The following is a 22393-nucleotide window of genomic DNA, read 5'->3' as shown; positions in this document are numbered from 1 at the left end:
GCACCAAGGCGCGACGGACCCGCGCAGCGCCCGCGGGGGGCTCGGCGGCGGCCTGGGCGAAGGGCCGGGGGCGCTGGGGGGGGGGGCGGCGGGGGCGGACCCCCCCCCGTTCTCCGCCCGCAACCCCTGGGGCACCGCGGCGCCGGGCTCCGCGCGCTGCCGCTGCGCCAACAGGTGGCGGCGCGGAGGCTGCGCGGGGGCGGCGCGGGGCGGAGCGGGGCGCGGCCGGCGGCGGAGCCCGGCCCCGCGGCGGCGGCGGCGGCGGCGGCGGCGGCGGAACCCCCCCCCCCCCGCCTCCGCCCCCCGCCCCGTGACTCGGCTCCCTCCCGCGGGCGGCGGCGGCGGCGCGGCCGGGCGGTGTCGTTGCGGCCCCCGCGCCCGCGCGGGGGGACTATGAAGCACCATGGTGTGGTGTGACCGCGGCGTCCAGATGCTGCTGACCACGGTGGGCGCCTTCGCCGCCTTCAGCCTCATGGCCATCGCCATCGGCACCGACTACTGGCTCTACTCCAGCGCCCACATCTGCAACGGCACCAACCTCACGGCCGACGAGGCGCAGGGGCCGCCGCGGCGGGCGCGGGGCGACCTCACGCACTCGGGGCTCTGGCGCATCTGCTGCCTCGAAGGTACCGGCCGCGGCGGCGCCGGGCGGGGAAACTTGGCCGCGCCGCGCCGGGGGGAGCGGAGGGGAGCGGAGGGGAGCGGAGCGGAGCGGAGGGGAGCGCAGCCCGCCGCAGCCGGTGCCGCGGCTCCGGCACGGCCGGCGAGGAGGAGGAGGAGGAGGAGGAGGAGGAGGAGGATGGTGTTGCCGTGGCAACCGGCATCTCCGGCATTGCTATGGGAACCGGACCGCGGGCTGCCGAGCCCGGCCGGGGCCCCGGGGCGCGGGGGGTGCCGGAGGCTCCGGGGCCGCTCGAGCGCGGTGCGGGGCGGCCCGCGTTCCCCCGCCGCGGAGCGGAGCCGGTGGGGCGGAGAGGCGCCGGCTCCGGTGTCCGAGGGCGGCCGGACCCCGGGCGGGGAGCGGCGACGCGCGGGGCCGGGGCTGGGGCAGCGGTGCAGCGAGCCCCGGGCGGCGGCAACATCTGGCAGCGCGCGCGCGCGCGGGGCGGCAACATCTGGCAGCGCGGCGCGCAGGGCCGCAACCTCTGCCGCTCCCTCAGCGCCGGTGCGGAGGCTCCGCGGTGCCGGCTGCAAGGCAGAGCCCGAGGAAAGCCGCCTGCTGAGCTGCTGCTCGGCTGGGGGGGGGGGGAAATATGTTCCCCCCCCTTTTTCCCCCACACTGCTGCCCTCGGCGGAGCATCCTCAGTGCCCCTGATTCCGTCATCGCGACTTGGTGCACCTGAACTTGGCGACCCCGGTCTCCGGGCTGGTCCAGCCGACAGGCAGCTCGGCCCCGGCGAGCCCGGCTGCGGTTCGGGGACCGGCGTTTGCACCCCGAGCTGGGTGTTTTTCCTCTCTCCAGAAAAGGCTGTGGTATCCTAGAAGCACCGCGTCCTCACGTCTCTTCAGATCTTGTCTTCTTCCTAACAATTTAAGGCTACAGCGTAACAGCGCTCTTTCCCTTAAAATACCGTGTTTGCTACCAAGTGGTAGTATGCGTGCACAGAACGGCTGTCGGACGAGAAAATATTTTTAGACAGAAAGAGAGAGAAAGGACTGCTGAAATGGGAGGTTTCCTGGCAGGAGTGATGCTTAGCTTTATAACTCCTAAAGGAAACCTAACTCTTGGTCAGGGCTTTTTATGGCACCTGGAAAATGTAGGTTGATTTTTGACGGCTGCGGAGTTTCCTGGGAGATGCTGAGCGTCCTCCGCTCGGACCGAATCTCGTGGTCTGGGCTAGGCTTGTTCTGGTGTCTCCAGGCTCTGTCCTCAGTGTTTAGTTTGCGTCCTCCAGGAGTTGCTGAGCATGTTCTGCTAGACTAGGCCTGTCGGACCTAGGAGAAATCCCCAAGTTTCACAAAGTCGGGTTTTCTGCTTGGTCTCCTAGGAATCTCACACGGTTCAGCTTTAACTAGAACTGGTGGAATTTTTCCCTGAATTTCAGCTGGGCTTAGGGCAGAACTTTATACATATATAAAAAAGAAAGATGTCAGTAAAGTCTTTCCAGCCGGTATTTGTGGAGAAGTTGCACATAGCAGTTGTGTGCGGTGGGACTTGAACCTCCATCAGGTCGGGGAGCACGAAGCGTGCGTGCGACCGCCAAGCAGCTGCGGCTCAGCAGCTGGGTCGCCTCAAAATTCACGTTAAAAATTTTAAAGTTGTTTGTCGAATATATGCTAAGAAGGAATGATTTGAGAAAACTGTCCTCATTCACGGATATGAGAAAAAGAAACTACATTCTTAAATTTTCGGTGTGCTCTGTCTTTATAAAATAAAATATGTAGACACATGAAAATACTAATGCTTTAAACCATATCCTGGCACTTTGATTTCAACACTGAAAGGTTGCTTTGTTTTATCAAATAATGAAATCATTTCTAGGAGAAAATTTAAAAAAACAACCCCCTGTTTGTTCCGAATGTCAGTCATCCTGAATGGATGGTTCTTTTAATGAAACCACACCGTAATACTTGCCACTCTGGTGAGATATACAGCAAGAAAATAATTCGAGTTACAAATTTTTATATACAGTTTTAATAGTCTGGCTTGAAACCTATTTTTAGAACTCTTTCTGTGGTTTGGCATAGTAATTATAAAAGCCTACTTCATTTATTGTTACGGTCTTAACTCTTATCTCAAAACAGACAGACCTAAGACGCAAATGTGCAAAAGCTGGAAATTTCTTGAGCAGCCTCTTAAATTGCCATCGACATGAATAAAGCATTGCACTGAGTAAATTTCAGGTCAGCTGAAATTTTCCATTGAAATGTTTCTAAAGTATATCAATAAAAATCATTATTCTTGATTTTGAGACGTCACCTGTTCGGTATCCCCAGATTCCAAGATTTCAAACAAATCTGCTGGAACAGGATGGCAAAGGGAGGCTTCCTGAGTGAATTATTAGGCATTTCTCAGTGTTTTCCTGGTTTTCTTCTTGGAGGTAACGCTTTACGACCAATTAGCACTGCAATGATAACTGGAGTGAGACAGTTAAGGATCCAGCATATTCTCTTTGTTTGGGGCTGCGGTTATCTTGGGGACGAAACCGTGTTTCGGTACTACTAGTCAATACTACTATGGAGCTTAGTCACTCCAGAAGCAGCATTAATGACACATCAGTCAAGCGCTCGCCCGCAGAATCCCGGTGTCTGTCAAGGTGGAGGTGGGCGGCTCCTTGGGTCTTAGGTGGTTTTAAACAGCAGTTTAAAGCCTCGCTCTAAGGCGATTGCCTTAGGGAGCAGACAGCTTGAAGCAAGCTGCGGGTGGATGTGCCCGTACCAGAGGCAGGTGCTGCTGGGTCGTGCCTCTGTGCCGGGGCCGCGGTGGCCCGGAGCCTCCGGCGAGGGCTGCTGTGGTCTGGGGGCCACGGCGGATCCACGGCGCCTGCGGTTCTGGCAGCTAAAACCAAAGTACCACGAGACGCGTGAGAAGTTTCTCGTGACGTCCCGGTGCACGCAGCCGTCCCGGCCTCGCTTGAAAAGGCAGAGCAATAGAAAGAGCAAATCGGCCCCGTTTCAAGTGGCAGCTGTGATGTCCCGCGTCCACAGCCGGGCTGTGGTCGTCGTCCCTCGCTGCGGATCGGCGTCAAGGGGCCGAAGAGCAGAGTCTTGCAGAGAATAGTGCTCTTAGGAATAGTCCCCTGTGCTCAGACTAACCTGATAAAGACAGATTAGCCACTGTAACTTTTTAGCAGCCCCCGTTCCCAGGGTAAATGTGCAGTAATGTAGATGGTAAATGTCCAGCTCTGTAAGCCTTACAGAATCTTACTCCTAAGGAGAAACTGCTGTTAAACAGATGTGCCAAATATTTACCTAAAAAAAAGTAATTTTTAAAACACCACTTTATCCACTGAAACTGCTTCGTCTTCAAGAACAACCATGCTGAAGTTAATAGGGCTGCTCACAACGGAGAGCTCTGCAGGCCCTGTGACACCAGTATGAAATCAAGCAATGTACTTGCGGTTTAAATTTATTCAAAGAGTATTTTATTAAACACTTCAGCATACGAATCCCTTTGAACCTGTTGTGTCTGCTGCTTTCAATATTCCCTGTTTGTCGATTACTTTGCAAGTGGTGCAGGTGGTTATTTAATTCACGTGGCACCATTTGTCCTTCCTGACTGGGTAACCGAAACATTTCTCATCGGGAGGAAGGACGGAGTAAATGATTTATGACTCAAAAACTTGCACAAATGCACATTTGCACAATTATTCGCAAGTCTCCTGGCTTGGATGAATGCGCGCAAACATGGGTATCGCGGCATGCGCATGCTCTGCTTCCATGGATACTTTTGAAAACAAAATAAAAATGCTTATACAAATGTTTGAGGCAAGCAAATAAAAGAAGGCTGCCATCCATCAGTGCTGCAAATTCCAAAAAGAATGAGTATTCTTTAGTATTCTTGGAGCAATGCTACGAAGTCCTAGCACCACCGCTATTTGTAATAAGCTAAATACAATGCAGACTTTTCAAATGCTGTTGCCAAATTTTTGTTTGCTTAACAGCAAATGTTTTATCACTTTAATATGAGGCATGGCCTGCCTTGGAGATTATATCCACTGGTGCAAGGAGGTGGATTAGAAGACGAGGCAGTAGGTCATCTCGGTCTTTACAGGCATGTGAGCCTGGGTTTGCGCTATGAACGAGGTAGCTGCATGCGGAGAATACACAAACAAGCGTCTCTGCTAGGAAAAACTCATTCTGTGACTGCCATAACCTATTTCTTGGATAAGATATATATATCTTGTGTGTGTATCGTAGGCCCTGAAGGGTGAACTCTTATCCACAAATCTTTCAAAAGAAATTCAAACACATTTGAGAAAGACTTTCCTGAAATTCAGCCCGTGTTTTCGTTGTCTTTCCATACCTTCTTTCCCATCTCCATTTCGCTTGTGAAACACGTGCTGTTGCGAAAGTGCTGGTGCTGTACTGATCGCTGCTCAGTGCAATGCTCGCAGCTCAGACGTCGTCTTTGTGTCGGTGTTTGGAGCAGTGGGGTTTTGTCAGAAGCTGGGGGAGTGATTTTTGACAGCCTTTTTAGCTTTATTTTCCTTTCTGGAGCATTCTGTTTGCCAGACAGAGGTTCTGAGGTTGGAGCAACCTTTAGGGAAGCAGCGTTCAAAATCATGTCCACTACGTAGCATATTTTAAAATATCAAGAATTTTTGTGTTGGGGGAGCTGTCAGCATAAGGTGGGCTAAGAGATAGATCTATTCTCTTCTAAAAAAAGCGTGGATCTCGTAAATGCACCTCTTTGAATGCTCCTAACAGAGGCTCTGCAATGACTGTATTGATTTAACAAAGCATCCATTCTTCCTGTGATGTTATATGAAACATGGATCTGAAGCTAATTGACTGAATATATGTTGCTTTAATGAATTAATTTGCTCTCTTGAACTTGATCTACTGTATAGCCAGTAGGGAGCCATCAGGCTGCATATGCTGGGTTTTTTCCCCCCTCCATGGCTCTCAGCATGTCAGATATCCCAGCGCAAAACTTGGAACCCAGAGACGTTCGGTGCATTACTGATACTCCCTGAAGGCTATAGACCAATGAAAGCGTATTTGTAATCCAGCTGTAAAGCTTTTTCGTCTGCGCAAGATATAATGTGGATAATACTCATTTTACCTAAGTGTTTCACAAATGTCATGTGGCAGGAGTCGAGGATGCGATGGGTTATACAAGTAGGATAGCTGTGGCTGGGCTGGGCTGTAGTAACTTTTTATTCTGTATGTAGTCGTACTGCGTATTGTGGATGGTTGGCAGATGGCATTTGTGGTACTCTGTGTCACATTTTGGGGTCCTAAGTGACCTTCGTGAAGTAATGCAGCCCTTGGGCTCCTTCCAGCTGCCACGGCCTCGTCTGGCTGACCCCTCTGCTGCACCTTTTATGGCCTTTTTTAGATACCGGCAGGAGCTGGTAGCCGTTGCACCTCTTCAGGGCTTGCCCTGCCTTCTCACCCTCTCCGCAGTAAAGCAGGCAAATACGACGAGGTATTTTCGTTAGTGTAAAATTTCAGCACAGTAGTTATGTCTCACCTTCTCTGCTAGTCTGCGCGAGCTCTGCTCAGCTCATGCTGTCGAGCCCCTAACTTTGGCCAGAGCCTTGCCAGGTGCAGCACACGTGAGCCACCCTTAAAGGTTAGAGGAGGAGGAGCGCGTGGCTGGTGCCCTCATTCGGAGCCATGTGCACCTTTACGGAAACAGAACGATAACAGGGGAAAAATCAGGTGAGGCCAGTGTGTTCACGTCCCTTGTTAATTCTTTTGACCCAAAATGTAATGTGAAGGTGTAATGTGAAGTCTGGTGTAATACTGCTAAGCGTGCAGCTATTCAGCAGGGGTCTGTGTGGTTTGGTGGGTCGGAGCGGAGCGGTGACTTCTGCATCTCACGATGGAGATGGAGGTGGAGATGGAGGAGGACGGGCTGTAGGTCTGGGCTTTGCTAGATTTCCCGCGTGATGTTGGGCAAGTTCCTTTATCTTTCTGTCCCTGAACAGCGGGGATAACTGTGCTTCCTTCCCATCTGCTTTCCTCTGTAGTAATAATAAAAGGGAAAAGAAAATGTGGAGAAACTGGGACGCAGCAATAGGACTGCCCAGCTCAGTTAACTTGTATGAACACGAGTTTAACTGTTTTTGAAGCATTTTGCTTATGTTTTATAAAATTTTGTATTTAAGCATGTTTTCCTTGAGGGACAGGATTAAGTCTGATTCTCCACTCCCATAAATTTAAACTGCTTTCTAGGAAGTCAGTGGAATTATGCCAATATGAAGCCAATATAAGTGAAGGGATCATAGATCTGTCCCTTCCACTGGACCTTTTCCTGCTAGTCCTTCTTTTCTGAGCCAAGAATCGTCTCATGGAATAAATCGTACTTTCCAACATTGTTGTTGTACTGAAAAACTGGTCCTGCTTCAAATCATTACTTTGTGGTTATCGTCAATTTAGATTTCTGTTTACTGGTATTTATTATATTGCTGTCTTATGGTTCAGCATCCAAATTCTTCCCAACAGATGGCAAGGCAGGATGCAAAGGAGTAGTAAAATAAACAGGATAAATGCACAACTGCCCATATGTCTGTGAGAGTGATACACATTTATGACTTCAGAACAAAAGGATGTTTTCGGTAGACAGCTCTAGTGCCATGCAGGGCTTCTCTGTACTTTCTGCCTTGCACTAAGGTGTCTGAGTTCTTCGGCGTATTTTGATCAGTTAAATTACAGTGCATTTTGTCTTCTCTCTTCTCTTTCCAGATGGTTACTCCTTTTATTTGTTCGTCTGCATTCCTGAGGTAGATCTGTTCATTTTACCCTAAGAGTTTTAGAGTGGAAGGTGGCTTTTCCCTGGGCTTTGGTTTATATTTTTGCCTTTCAGAAAGATGTTCTGCATGTGTAAATGCATATTTTTGCCATGTGTGGGAGGGCGCATGGCAAAAGAGGTGCTGGGGACCAGAGCAAACTGTGAGACTCTGACTTCTTCTATCTTGGGATTTATTATAATATTAATGATATGTGGCCTCTCTAATCTCTCGAAATAGCAAGCCTCAGGGCAAACTGCCTGCAGGATGGATGGCCTGGCCTAGGCAGACTTTAGCTCCATCTCCCTTCACATCTGGGGGCCTTCTTGCCAGTTGTTGCATGCTGTGGGTCAAATTCCGTCAAATCGTCGAAGCTGTCCTTGATTTAGCCTGGCAGATAGTCCAGCCCTTCTTCCTCTTCCTTCTCATGGTATGTTGTAGTCTGAACATCTTTGGTCTCATTCCCTTTTCCTCCCGCCCTGAAACATTATAACTTCCCTTCTGTTAAAAAGGTACCTTCTAAATTACCTTTTCAACACTATGCAAGAGGCTTTCTTTAGAAAACTGGTAGGTACTGCCCCAGGTAGAAATCCAGGGTTTTTTATTTCTCCTCTTAACTCTCAAGCATCTCTGTGCCCTCCTGCCATCCAAAAATATATAACCATACACTTGTCAAAGGATGAGAGACTTGTGCTCTCTTTCTCCTATCCGTTTTACTTTGTTTCTTGTGTGTTTATCTGGGCTCCTGTTTATTTTGCAAAGAGTACTGTAAATTCTTCTTCAGCAGAAATGAGTCACTTTTCGTCTTCATATCTATCATTCACTTCATATATATAGGGACAACGGATTATAAACATGCTGTCGTGATAGGGAGAGGTGGACAAAAGAGAAGCAGAGGTGGCCAAAAGAGAAGTGCTACATGCAATTATAGTGTTTCCTGTGCAGATTGCCAGGCCCTGATACAAATTAACCTCTTCATTGTTCTTTTTCAAGCATTCCTCCTTTTAATTGCTGTTTTGGAATTGTGCCATTCAGTTATGCCCTTTGAAAGCATCTCGCTTAGCCAATCCCATTAGCTTGATAATGCCAAATGTTTCAGAGATGCTCAGAAGCAACAAGCATCTCCCATTCAACGGGAAGAGGTACCCAGTTCAGTGAGGAGTTACCATCCTCATTTATGTTCCAACTTTTTTTCAGATTTAGTTAATAACTGTTTTTAAGTCACTGCCAATTTTCTACCAGAGGTCTCAGATCAGTTTTCTCCCATTTATACATTTTAAATGATACAATTTGGGATAGAATATGGATGATTGAACATTTTATCTTGTCCACAAATACAGTATTCAATAGCTCTGGGGTTGTTGTTGTGTCTTATTTGCTTCCCAGAGGCATAGTTTATGTATTGTTGCTGTAAGGCATTAAATAGAAACCATGACATGTCACAATTATAACTTGAAATAGAATAATGCCAGAGGTACATTGCCTAAATGTAATCAAATCTCAAATACAACTTATTGCATATACCTATCTTACAGCTGCATATATCTTTCTTATGGCTCACTGAATATCAGTGATTGCTATTATCAACACACTGTGGATAATTCTTTGTAAGAATCGCCACGGTATTTTTTTTAAAGCTCAGCTCCCAGCATTGAGATACCCACAGGCTAATGAGATAGCAGACTCGTTGGAGCTGAAAGACCTTGCAATTGTTTAGACTGAGTTTTCGAAGGTAGCCAGACATGAAGGTTAGTAATATTCCCCTGTACATCATTCGCTAATGGCAATAGTGTGCTTTAATTGTCTTTGCCCAGTGGATCATCTAGTCTGAGGTAAACCATAACAATGTTCTTTTGCATACTTACATACTTTTTAAATGCAAATTTGGCTAGAGTTGGTTTCTTTGCATGTTTGTTTGTTTTTAGCAAACTGGTGAAACAGAAATTTGCATTATGCGGCGTTACACTTATACCCATAACTCATGAACAGGGTTGAAACCCTGTAAATAGCCCAAAATATTGCCTAAAATAACTGTTATTGTCGGAATATGTCTCTGTTGATGGAGAATAGGAAACACTGCCTGTGTGTTATTTGTTGGCAATCATGAAATCCCCAAACTTCAGAAATTTGGTTTCTATTGCAAGATGTAGAGGGAGAGTGGTCTTGTGCTCCTAGACTCTTCCGTTTCCTCCCAAACTTAAACTCCCCTGCTCCCATCTGCCAACTTGACACCCATCCATCCAGCTTGCAACTGTCTGTTCTGTACAGTAAGAGCTTGACAACAATATAAAGAATTGAAATTGGGTTTTATTATGAGAACTGCTGGAAAATGTCAGTATCAAGCAGAGCTACCCTGGATATGATAAACCAGCTCAGGGATCTAAGTAGCAGTTTGGAAATGTCTTCGTAAAAACTGTGGTTTCTGATCCTAGCCAGTTAGGTGCTCAACCTTATCCTGCAGACAGGCAGCAGAGCGAGTTGTTGCCGTTGCAAGACTTTGGGGTGTCTCTTTGCAGACAGACCCAAGCTCATACTTCCAACCGCCTGGTAGGACACATCAGTCCCCATCCAAACGCCACTCCACGTATATGCAGCCGGCTAAAAAACCTGGCGAGAGGCTGAGTTTATTGGCCTTGGCCTTAGCGCTGCTTGGATGTGACCAGCCTGGATTTGGATCAGTGCTGGCGCGCATCCGCCTAGCTCTGTTTACTGCTAAAAGACATTGATGCCCGTCAACAAAAGATCCTTTGAGATGATGGGTGATCTTTTCAGAGTGGGGTTTGTGAACTCTAAATGTATTTCCAGAAATGATTTATGTCTTTGAAGCTTATGTTGCATTGGGAGCCAAGAGAATTTGTTTTTCTGAGTTACTTAGGTGTTTCCAGAATATTTGTCTGAGACTATGCCTCTATCTGCTAATCATGACATTAAACGTCCTGTGGTTCTTCTCAGTAGACCGAAGGTTTTCTTCAGTGGCTGGTGAGCATTTCTCCTTCGCTGTGCACATTTTGCTATATTGCTGTCCTTGACTTCAGCACCGGCAAATGCAGACAGTTTTGGAGATGCTTTGAGATCCTTAAAGGTGCAAGCTCTGGAATCAAGTATATAGTATTTAAGAGTAATACAAGCTGCTGCATTCAGAGTATAACTTCTAATTATAGCCAGTCAAACGATTCATTTGCAATGTCCCACTATGATAGCGCTAGTGAAATAGAATCCACTTTATAGGTGGATAGTAAATTAAGAGGAAAAAAAAATAGCTACCTCATTCCATTCAATGGTTTTGAAAGAGATTACCCTCATAACTTGTTTCCTAGGAATATTCCCCTCGTTTTTATTTGTAGTCTTGTTCTGATTTTAATGACTTTTTGTGTCTCTTGGTAGCCAATTCCCAATGACCTTTTACTCATTTTATTTACATTTCTGTATAAAAATGTCAGCGTTCTAGCTGGAGACAGTCTTGGGACGCAGCAGTAAAACCCTGCAGAGAAGGAAATACGGGCCAGAAATTTTCCACCTGAATTCTAAATCTTACCCCGGGCCTTCGTCCTGCGAGGAGTCAACACGTGCTTGACCTTGCAGAAGCAGAGGAGCTGCTCGGATGCAGAGGTTATGCAGAGGACGAACGGGGGCTTCTCAATCGGGGCCCAGACCTGGGAAGCCAAGACCTCGTTGTCCAGGTCTATGGGTTACATCTTCGAATGCAGCAGTTCCCACCGGTTACCCCTTTTCCTGGCATGAATACTCTGCCCTGGGAGGGCTGTGCAAGTGGTTGCAGCTGGCCAGAATATGGGTACGCTGTCACTGATGCTGATTTTATAGCATTAATGTGCACCTGGTTTGGTGGCCAACTGGCACGCTGTTCAGCCTCAAATGTGTGTGTAAGCCCTGTATTAAAAGAGGCATAAGAATTAGCATGTATCAAACATGTTATTAGACACGTGCCTGGTAGACATAATATAGGATAATGAACATGATCACAAGAATAAATTAATAACTGAAAATATTTTTATATATACGCGCACTTAAAACAGGATAAGAACTAAGTGACACTTGTGTCACCAGTTTATAATTAAAATGCAGTGCTTGAATGAAAATGTAAGCTTCAATTAGCCGGCACGACCCTGCTTCCGGCTTTACTTCCCACTGAAAAGCAACGATAACAAGCTCACATTTATTATCAGAGTTTTTCCTGGAGCTGTGCACTGAAACATGCTCACATCTGAGCCCTTTCACTGAAGACATTTTTTCGCTTCAGCAGTTTGGCATGCCATACAAAGGCTCTCTGATTTTTAGCGATGTTCACCTCCTCTTACATAAAAATGTTTTCTGTGCATATTCTTCGGTGTTCGTTCAAGTCCAGGTGCATGGGCTACTGAAGAACCAAAAGGGCAGCTCATCACCCGGCACAACGGGTAATTATTGCTGAGCTGCGCTGCATCGCACAGACACATCCTTTCCTGGAGCTCGGCGTTGTGGCTGCCGGAGAAGGAAAATACCTACAATCTAGCGCAAAGTGCTACAAGTGTACGAACAGATCCTCTGATACAGCCTTTGCCCATTTCATGTTTAACTGTCCCAAAGGATTGAGCTTAACCACTTTGTTTAGAGATACTAATTTACATTTTAATTTCATCTGTGGCATGTTATGTTAATTATGAGCTCTCGTGTGTTCCCCTGTTTTCATCCCATGAGTCTTCTCTCTTCTAGTTAGGCTTTTTGTAAAATGGTCAAACAGTTCTCTGAGTTTGGCCCCAACATTTAGCCAAGATTTGGATTTACGTCTGGCGAGATCCAGACAAAGTGAGGTGCTGCACTGCCTAAAAATGGAGCTGCTGATTCCTGCCAGGGCAAGCTGGAGTACTGGGCTGGACAGTGGTGAGAAGAAAGCTCAGGTGCCTTGAAAGAGCAAGTCTGGAGAACTTTGGGCTGGGTGGAGACCTGCCTACGTTACCCTAGAGTAGGGTTAAGCACGGCGCTGTGTCTTGGCTCCTGCTCCTCAGTTTGGGTACCGGGCTCAGCTCCATGCCAGGGGCACTGCCATCCACCTAGGATCCAGATCCTTGAGTTCCCTTTGGAGAGGAGGTGTCGCCTGGCCATCCTGCTGCTGGGCAGCAGTGACACCCTCCCGTGCAGTGATCTCGGGGTGCTTCTATGCCAAGAAATTGGGAACCTTTCAGTCTAAAACGTCCTCAGCCTGAAAACGTCTGTCGTGTCATGAAGGTGTGCCTGCAGCACTAGGCTGGGCGCTCCCCGCACCCTTCCTGATGGCCCACGTGCAGACGGGACCCCAGCAATCACGGAGTCCGAAGGGAGGGTAGGGAACGTGTCTCTCGACTAGTGCTTAGGACGGCTGGTGAACGGGGTACAAACCCTAGCCAGGTCCAAAATGTCAACGTAGAGCAGCTGAGACTCCCAGATTACACTCGGGGAATACGTCCTCCCTGATGGAGATGGGACCAAACGTCCCGATGGACATCTTCTGCAATGCCCCCTCCAGTGCTTTAAGAGATTTCTAAAGGGAGAATTCGTGTAATGTAGGAGTGGCTGTCAAGCTGGAATATCTTAACTCAGAATAGACGTGTGCTCTTAGCTTTGGGTCAGGCAGCGATGTGTGGTGTAGTTAGAGCCCTAAGGGACTTTTCGACTTGTAAAAACTGCAAACCTCCCGTTTTTTTCACTGGTGTTATTCACATGGGATAGAATGACCTCTCCCGAATGCCTTTCCAACAGCAGCCGCAATCTCCCTCTCGACAGCATTTAATAACTACCCACGGAGAAAATTACACTCTATTTAAAAGGCCAGAAAAAATCATCTTCAGTTGAAGTCTGCTGACTTGGGTAGAATTACACCAAAAATGAATTTTGTCTGATATCTTTTCTCATACTAATGTTCAGTGGCTGGGGTAAAACAAAAAAACAAAAAAACCCCACACATTTCAAAGGCAGCTTAAACAGATCTGAATGGTGAAATATTCTTTTAATTTCCATTCGCGCGCGTTATTTTAGGTGTAGCTTGGAATGCTGCCCTTAGACGAGGCATCCCTTTAAATATTTATACAGCATCAATATGCAGCCACGTTCATACGCTTTTAATGCTATCTCCCTTCCTAAATTAACTATCGGGCAGCCCTTTTCTACAGCGTTTCCTGCCTTTACGCGACCCTTGGAATTTTATTTATGTCTTTGGCTGCGGAACAAGGAAGATGTCGAAGCCAGGCCCAGGGGCACGGCGGAAAGCTCATTCCTGGAGGCCCCGGGCTGTTGCCATGGTGGACGCGGGCTCGATAGCGCTCGCCGTGCCGCGTCGCGGGCCGAGGGGATTAAAGCCCCCGCTGCGCCCTGGCAGTTCACCCGGCTGCGAGCGCGGGGGCGGCTCGCTGCGGTAATTGCACTTCGCCCGTCAGGGAAGAAGTACTGAAGCTTAAAGCGAGCAAAGAGGAGAAGCCACTGATAAGGGGCGGGAGGGCATCTGATTTCGGAAGTTGTCTCAGGGACCGGCAGTTGTGTCTGGCAGGTTCTTGTGTTTTCTAGAGGATTTTCTCTTTCGTCTGCTCTGCCCGTCCCTCGCTTTGTAGTTGTTAGTACCGATGCCAAGTTACGCCAGGGCGGAAAGGCCACAGCCTGACGCTGTCACCCGAGTCTAAGATCTTTACTATTTTCCCAGTCCTGGTGCAGGCCGAACGCCCGCAGATGAGCGACAGCGCTGGCCCGAGCTTGCTCCAGTGTCGAGCTGCTGCGTATGGGGATGGGATTTTCACTCCTCTTTAATCACACTACAGCACAGCAGTGTTGTAGCAGCCACGGAAGCCGCTGGCGGCTTGTTTTCGTTTCAGTGAGAAAGGCTTAGGAGGTGCCTGCACCCGAGGCCAGAGCTGCCTGCCTGCAACGAAGCCGGGCCTCCGCGGGCTGGCAGTCGGTACTGGGTACCCGGCTTCGTGGGAGATTAGTCCCCCAACAGAGAAGAGACGATCAGAAGGTGGGCAGAGCTATCGCCTTGTCTTATGGCCGGCTCACGCCGAAAGCAAGAGCAAAATATTCCTTTCTCGTAAAGAAAAGTTGCGCTTTTAGATCTGAAATCCAACCTTTCCTTCTCTTTCATGCTAAAGGAGCCTTATTCTGTACTTGTTACGTAAGTAAGATCTTCACTTAAGTCAATAAACGTCTTGTCTGAGGATAACGAGCTAAACAAAATACTGAAATACAATTTACCTGAGCTGCAGTGTATTCGGGAAAGGAATTGATTCACAAGCAATTCCCTTCCAGCGATGGAGCTCATTTCCTGCTCTACGCGTTGCCGAATCCATCACAGCAAGGACGTCGCTGGCATACAAGATCCTCTAGAAAAGCACAGGGGTATTTTTTGTATCGTCTCTCCTATGAACCAGATCTGGTATGATTTGGCTCCAGCAGTGCCTTGGTTAGCTCTGCTAATGCACTAGTAAGGAGACAGTGTTTGCTCCAAACAAAAGCCATCTGGGCTTGGCATGCCGAGGGCTTCTCGCAGCAAAAGACTCCATGAATCAGCTAAATACAGGGAACTGTTCTCTCCAACTACGGGGAGGAAAAGGTATGGCTGAGCTTAATTTTTACAGTTATTCAGGGCTGCTCTTGTGGCTGCAGAGGTAATTTCTGCTCCGTGTTTGCTGCAAGTCTGGTTAAATTCACTTTTTTGGAGGCAAGTAGTCAATGCATCTGAAGTGCACACTTGACATATGTTTCTTTTCACATGCTGTCCTCCATTCGTTTCATGTAGCAGATGCTCAGTTTACCACTTCAAATGTATTCTTATTTACTAGAAATTATTTTAGAAAATAGCTATTTGGAAGGAAACATTTTCAGACCTCCTTTTGGATGTTTAGAGCTCCTTGTTGCAGCTACTCTTTGTGGCTACATGCAGATGTTGACAGGTTAATTTGCATTTGAAGAGCTGGATGCAGTGAGCTAAGCAAGGGTTTTCTTCCCTGCCTCTAAAGGCAGTCACTTCAACGCTGGGTGTCAATTTTAGCCCTGATGCGGCTCTTCCTAATTAACTAGAGCAACATCCAAGCTGAGTTTGGCCCATTGTTAACTGCCCGTTTATTCCAGGCTGAATTAAGCCCCCGACTATGTAAAAGAAAGGATCTTAGTCTGACAATTGGTTGTACGACAGTGAAGTGCAAAGACAGTCCTGCTGCCACAGCAAGGCGGTACGGACAAGCTGGTTCCCCCTATTTCCCCTCTACGGTCCTGTTCCCAGAAAACACAGGTCCAAACCTTGTAGCTGAAATCTCTGGTTTAGCTGGTTGACACATACTGCTGGAGTCAGAGGTGTTTTAGTAAAAAGGAAATCCTGCTATCGGAAAAACGGGCAGCTTGCACTACTCGATCCCATTCCTGGATAGTACTCTTTTCTTGTTGTGTGGGGTTTTTTTTTTTTTTTTCTCTTAAAACAAGATTGCATTAAGACTTTCAACACAGAGACCCAACTTCAGACTTCAGCCCCTCCCAGCAATAAGGAAAAGGCATGTCTTGATCCACAACTGTGCTGTCAGCCGCGAGAAACTCTTGTTCCAGGTCTTGCACGTACGTGATCCATCCACGGTTACTCAGAGCATGATTTAGCGGAGACCCATGGTTTCATGCTGTAGCACAGCGAAAAGCTGGCAGTCAAAGAGCTGGGGGCCTGTCGCGATCAAGGCCTGTACGCTTTGCTTCCTCTTCATTCTCTTTTCTTTCTTTTGGATGTTACAAAACTGTCAAGGAAAGCCGCGTCTGCGCGTAGACGTTGTAACACCCACCCCTACGTTCGCCTCCGTCTGCATTTTGGAGCGTTAGTGGCAAAATGCTCGTTGGTAACAGAGTCAACTACAGACTAGTTCATCACCCGTGAGTGGTGGTGGGGGGCTGTATGTGAGACCACCAGCGCAATGCACTGTCTTTATTTCCTCCAGGCCAACATTTGCGTCATACGTGAAGCTTTTCTTACAGATGCCTATTTTTTTCATTGCAACAACTTAAAGGGAGGGGATGGGAATGGTGGATTTTGCCATTACTTTGGCACGATTCAGGTACCCACAGTGACGTGAGATCGCTCCGCGTTGCCACAAACACAGTAAGATTACCTTACACAGGAATAACGAAGAGCAGCATTTTTGACCTTCAAGATTTTCTTATCTCTAAGCATTACAACTGGATAGCAACGGGATCCAACTTGTCAACAACAAGAAATAAAAGAAAAATAAAACTAATTTAAAACCCCACAGTGGCAGTGGAATAAATTCATACATTTATCATTTCAGAGGTTCCCATTGCTTCTGCCTCTTTTCCTGCAAAAGGTTTAAATTATTAGATTTTTTTTTTACATTATGTTTTCTCTCCTAAGAATAGAATACAATTTACAGAAGCTCATATTGATGAAAAAGTGTTTTCTTTTTGTGCTTTTGCTCACAAAGCTAACACACGCAAGCCTGCACCTTTTACCTTTCCAAAACCTCAGTTCATACTGGCAGACAAATTAATTCAATATTCAGAAATTGGTTTCAAAAATCCCTAAAAGAAGAAGGTTTATTGCTTGAGCTTTTGCTTAAGAAATATCATGCATCTCAGTGTTTGGCGCAAGACTTTGGTCCGGTGTAAGGCGCAAAGTCTTCATAAAACTTACGTATGCAACTGGTTCTACCAGCTCTAGAAATGGAGATATTTGCATGAGAGAAGATCCTTAGAGTGCAGAAAGGCTTGCAGGATGAGGGTCTATGCTTACAGTAACAGCTGGAAAAAACCTAGTAAAATGAAACTCGATAGCAAATACTATAAATCTCACAAGTTTTAACCTTCAAAGACAGAGTAATTTTTAAGCAGAATTTTAACTCACATGTGCATGAATTATTTCTACTCGCTAGCTCAAAAATAGCAATCTGAGTCTGACTCATAATGTACTTACATAGGGCTAGAGTGTGGCCAGGCAGCCTGCCCATTACTGGGAATAATAAACTTTTTGCACACACCTGAGCCAAAAATCCAGCCCTTAGATCTGGTGCTGCAGGATAAGGTCACGTTCTTTGCATGCGGTTTCCTTCCATTGACACAGATCGACGGGATGTCCAGGGTTTTGGGGTCCGAACACCTCGCTAATGGCTAAGCCCGGGAGGGAAAGCCGTAATCCATGGCGGATACAGGCTAGCAGCAAGCTGCTGTCCCCCGAGAGCCGGGAGCATCGTGATGCATGACTCAGAGGTGCTCTGAGTCACAAAGCCTCCAGTGGCTTCTCCGGTGATGGGAACGTTTTAGACACCGCTTCTTATTCAAGATTGTGCTCGAAGTCACGATCCAAATCATCGCATTCGGGAGCCTCATTTGTTTCACGGGGAGAATGTGCGTTGCGCTTCTCGGCGCAGAAGGTGTCTGCGATACTGGAAAACCAGCTCCCAGAACACTCTTAGAAAAAAACACCTTAAAACTGCAAGGAGACAACTGTATTTCTTCAGGAACCCTTCAGCAGTCAATGCAGTTACACCTGGCATATTGAGTAATTTGCCAGTTAGCGGGAAGCTGAAGTTCGGGTTGCTTGGGGCACGTGTAGCCTGCAAGCAGAAACGCGTTCACGTCGCGTGACAACGTGACTCTGCCGTTCAGGAGCTCTTAGGACCAGATTCACAGCGGGACTTAGGTGTCGTCATGCCTAAAAAGCAGAAACCACCGTACAAGCAGAACCCCTGCGTCCCCGGGCAGTAAAAGACGCCGAAGAGCAGGACCCAGGAGCTAGGCCCCGATGCTGGGCGGGATGGTGTCAGGCCTCAGCGCGCGTCTGAAAACCTGCAGGGCTGGTGTTTCGGGCCACGTTCATCCTGGGGATGTTCATCACCTTGGGAATCCTCAGGACAGCGGCACAGGAGAGAGGCTGCGGGACAGAAAGGATAAAAAGGTTGAAGTTAAATGACACCAGCAGATCCTCACTCTCCGGTAGCTATGTGCAGGTGCATAACCTAATGAACCCCGTCTGCAGAGTATTAGGGATTTGTGATCACTAGGAAAACTTTCTTAACAGCTAATGTTTAGGAGCTAAAGGCCTGATGCATCTGTGGCATTGTGTGCAAGAGAGCTGTTGGAACCGCCTGATATTTCGACATGCCTGAATATTTTTAGAGCCATCCTATGGTGCAGGATTTTTAACTTCCATTTCAGAGACCTGGAAGCCTGGCAAACTTTCATTAACATTTCATGTCTTGAAGTCATGCAAGGTCTAGGGAAAGCAAGAGAGAGAAATACACCTTTTTGGAACATGTAGTTTGCAAAGTTGCTGTGAAGCTTTAAAAAAAAAAACACCGCACCCGCTCTGCACCAAGTACCCAGCCCGTTCAGAGCAGAGCTGGAATCCCAGCCCAGGGCTGCATGGGGGAGTCTTATTTAATTAACAGATAATTCAAGTTAACACATTAAACACCTGGAGTTTCTCTGGCCCTTGGGGAGTTTCAAGCACTTTTTAAACAGGGAGATCCTCACCTTAGAAGGATTGTGCTTCTTTTCCTTGTCCATTAATAAGCAACTTTGCTAATATAGGGCTTTTCAAGCCGTAAATCTCCAAATGCTGTCTAAGCCATCGTTGCCTCCATTGCACAGAGGAGAACCCGAGACGCAGAGCAGTTAAAGGCTTTGCTTACGGGGAGCAGAGCTCCAGCCTGTCCCCTGCATGAACTCCCATTTCTGCACAGCACAAAGCTTTTCTACCCAAATTTATACACGGTAAAAACAGCGCTTCCTCGCTACAAGGCAGATTTTCAGTTGGAGAAGAAATTAGCAGAAACTCTTATTCCCCGCTGCCCCGATACGCACAAATACACGGGGCCGCTTTGCACACGACTGAGATTTTTCACAGGCTGACGGAGTGGGAAGAGGAGACATATTTTTGCCTCAGCTCCTTGGCAAAAATATATTGGCAGCATCTCACTGAGTTGTAAAGATTGAGTAAGTAGCAGAATGTGGCCCCGTTAAGAGAAGCGGGATTTTGGAAAGCTGCCCTTCCGCTGCCTGCACCAGGCAGCCCGGCTGCCAGGACAGTCGCGGGGCACAGGGCGGGCGGCTGCTCCGGCGCGGGCGGCCGCGGGGCTCAGCACCGGCCCCCGCTCCAGCTTCTGCGCAAGACAGGGGGTTTGCAATACCTGGAAATGCGAGAGGCACTGCAAGCGCTGTATCACGCCAGATAAAGTGCCTGGAGGGGAAAGGTGCTGTAAATCTCTCCTTCTGCATGGCAGCGGTCCCAGGTAGGCAGCTCTGGCGGTGCTGCACAAGCTGGCCTGTCCGGAGGTCGCTCCCAGTGTCAGCAACCTGGCCCTCTCCTGCTTTCACAACCCGGGAGGAAAGACGGTGCCTGCGATGCCGAGCGTTGCAGAAGGCCAGCCGCCGAGCCGCGCAGGTGCCGCGCTGCAACCACCAAGGGTGATTGAAGAGTCGCCCTGTGAGATGTAGGACAAGCCACAAACCCCCTGTAATGTGTAAGCACGACCCATCTACCCCACACAGGTGCCTGCTGATGGAAATGCAATGCTTGTAAGGTGCTGGGGAGACAGAGGCTTGAAGAGGAGGGTGTGGGAGGCAGTCGGTGGCATAACCAGCTCAGCAGCCAGGCACATGGGGACCTACCTTTCCTTATGTCTTCCCAGCAAAAGGAAAATTGCTTGGGGATGTCTTCCCCCAGCCGTTGACCTCTCCTGTCACTGCCCCACCATCCTATGCCGGCAAAAAGCAGGAAGCCTTTTTGGTTGCAATGGGAGACGTGTGGTGCTGAAAAGGACTGGGGCGCTGAGATGCGCTATTTCAATGCAGGATTGAGATCACAGACTGGGTTGCCCAAAGCTTCCACCAGCATTGTCCTTCCCTCCTGCAGGTAGGGACATTTCGTAGTAAAAATGCAATTCTGAAATACCGACAGAGGGAAGAAAGTAACCTCAGAATCCATCAATAAAATATTTATGCGTCTGTGCTTTAGTGCACTGTAATTTTGCATGATATGCTTTGCTTTTCAAGACTGAATAGATTAGGCACTTCTGATTCATTAAACACATTCTCCCAAATGCTATTTCTACAAATACTGTCGGACCATTGTGCTTAGTTGTATTTATTAGCCGGTGTAACAAGCAAGTTACATCTTCCATAAACCTTAGCGTAACCTGCTTAAATGTGTTGCTCTGAATCTCAGTAGAGAAGAAAACAGTTCTGATGAATAATTAAAGCTTAAAGAGCTCATGCTGCTTTTGCAGTCTCATTTTTATTTGTCACTGTTTAGTTTGCATTAGAAAATAGAAAGTTTCAGGTGTGGGATCCAGATGAAATCTCCTCTGCTTGTGTTCATTTAAGCAGAGCTATTTGGTAGCTGTCTCCCTTTCGATGTATTAATTCATTTGTTAACTTCAGCTATTTAAATCAATCTGGGGATGATAAGTGTCAGGCTCTTAATTTTCATCAGGCAGCTGCTTTATCCATCGCCTTGCCTGCTGTCGTTAGTACTAGCACTGACTCTTTCCCGGTACGGGAGAGGAGCCTGCGCACACGGAGCGGAGCGGGGATGCGAGTGCAGGGAAAGCAAAGACGGATGCTCGGCAGAGACCCGGCGTAGCCATCTGGTGCCCGTCTCCACAGGCACTGCCAATCTGTCAGGCTCCCTTTCTCCTCCCCAGCCTCTCGCAGCGCTCTCCTCCCCGCGGCCACCCACGGCCCACCCTCCCCAGCTCTTCCTCCTCAGCTCGCTCTCTCCCTCCCACCTTCTTCCATGTTTCCTTCCCTCCTCCCCTGTGAACCACCTCCAGTTTCCTTCCCCCTCTGCCTTGAAGCGCTCCTTTTCCTCCTCCTTTTTCAACTCGCTCCCTCTCTCTTCCTCCCCCAGAGCTGCTAATTGTCGTCTTCCCACTCTCAAAGTCCCTCCCTAGCGAGCAGCACGCCCCATCCGCTGTGCCATTTGCCACCGACCTCCCCTGCTGCCCCCTCCTGCTGCCCAGCCGGGGCCGGGGCCGGGACTGTCCCGGGCTCCGGGGCTCCCCATCGGTCCCGCGCCAGCTCTGAACGCCCCCGGCGCAGGAGACTCCCTCCTTCTGCAACCAGCCTCCAGCGCAGGTCTTCTGCCCGCTGGGAACGGCACCTGAGGGGCTGCATGGGCTACAGCTAATCAGCAGTTAACTGGAACAGTAGTAACTCTGGTTCCAGCTGAAGTCCGTCACTTTTCCTTTATATTTTCTTGCAGAAACATTTTTCTGCCTTTTATTTTTTCACACTGGAACCTATTCTTTGTAGCCAGACGCCCAGTTATGTCATCACAGGGTTGGTTATCAGCCCTGAGTAGTCTGCTAGACAGCACAGTCTCTTGGAGGCATTGCTGTAATCTCTCTTAGTGGATTGTCCTTTGTGCTAATACATTGTGCAGATGGCTTTGAAACTTGACTTGCATTTCCCCAATTCAGCCATCCTCAGGGTCTGCCAATTACACCCCCTTTCTCCTAACCTTTGGATTCCCTGTTGTCATCTGTCCTGGTTCAGTCCTGCATCACTGATTGTGCATGATCAATCTCTAGAGATTTTTCTTCTATGTATAACCCAACAAGCTGGCATAGGAATGAGGAAGACATGCTCCAGAATGAGTGCAGACCCAACTCAAGGTCACTGCGTTATGAAGCCAGACGTATTGCAAGCATTTCCTTCAATTAAAATGATTTATGGAGTGAAATTTCCCTATTGCTTCTTCAATATCCAGTCCATTTTTCTTTAAATGCCATCATCCTGTGATGGATCAACATGAATTGAAGAGACATGGAAATTCGACATGATTCCCAGTGTCCAAATATCCTGTATATTATCGGTTAACTACTGAGCTCCTATATCACAGCTCTCCAATCTAACTCCTCTCTTTTTTCATGAGAAAAACTTGGGGGTGCATGACTGACCTGCACAGGGAGCTGAGCAGATAAAAACCAAAAGAAGGTTTGTGAAGAAAGAGCTCAGTCCTAGATGTCAGGTTAGAGATGTTC

The 22393-nt window shown here is 48.1% G+C and overlaps 1 protein-coding gene across 1 annotated transcript in view; it reads left to right on the top strand.

Annotated features, from left to right (window-relative positions):
• The first annotated feature begins 290 nt into the window (after positions 1 to 290).
• Positions 291 to 22393, top strand: part of CACNG4 (calcium voltage-gated channel auxiliary subunit gamma 4) — a 44884-nt gene continuing 22781 nt past the window's right edge. Inside the window, exon 1 of the mRNA XM_026099115.2 lies at positions 291 to 626. Within this exon, the coding sequence (XP_025954900.2) occupies positions 404 to 626 (223 nt within the window). The 5' untranslated portion in view covers positions 291 to 403. The remainder of the gene's footprint in view (positions 627 to 22393) is intronic.

The sequence above is a fragment of the Dromaius novaehollandiae genome, chromosome 18, assembly GCF_036370855.1.
Source record: "Dromaius novaehollandiae isolate bDroNov1 chromosome 18, bDroNov1.hap1, whole genome shotgun sequence".
NCBI lineage: Eukaryota > Metazoa > Chordata > Aves > Casuariiformes > Dromaiidae > Dromaius > Dromaius novaehollandiae.
The sequence above is the reverse complement of the archived record's forward strand: the minus strand, read 5'-3'. Positions and strand labels throughout refer to the sequence as shown.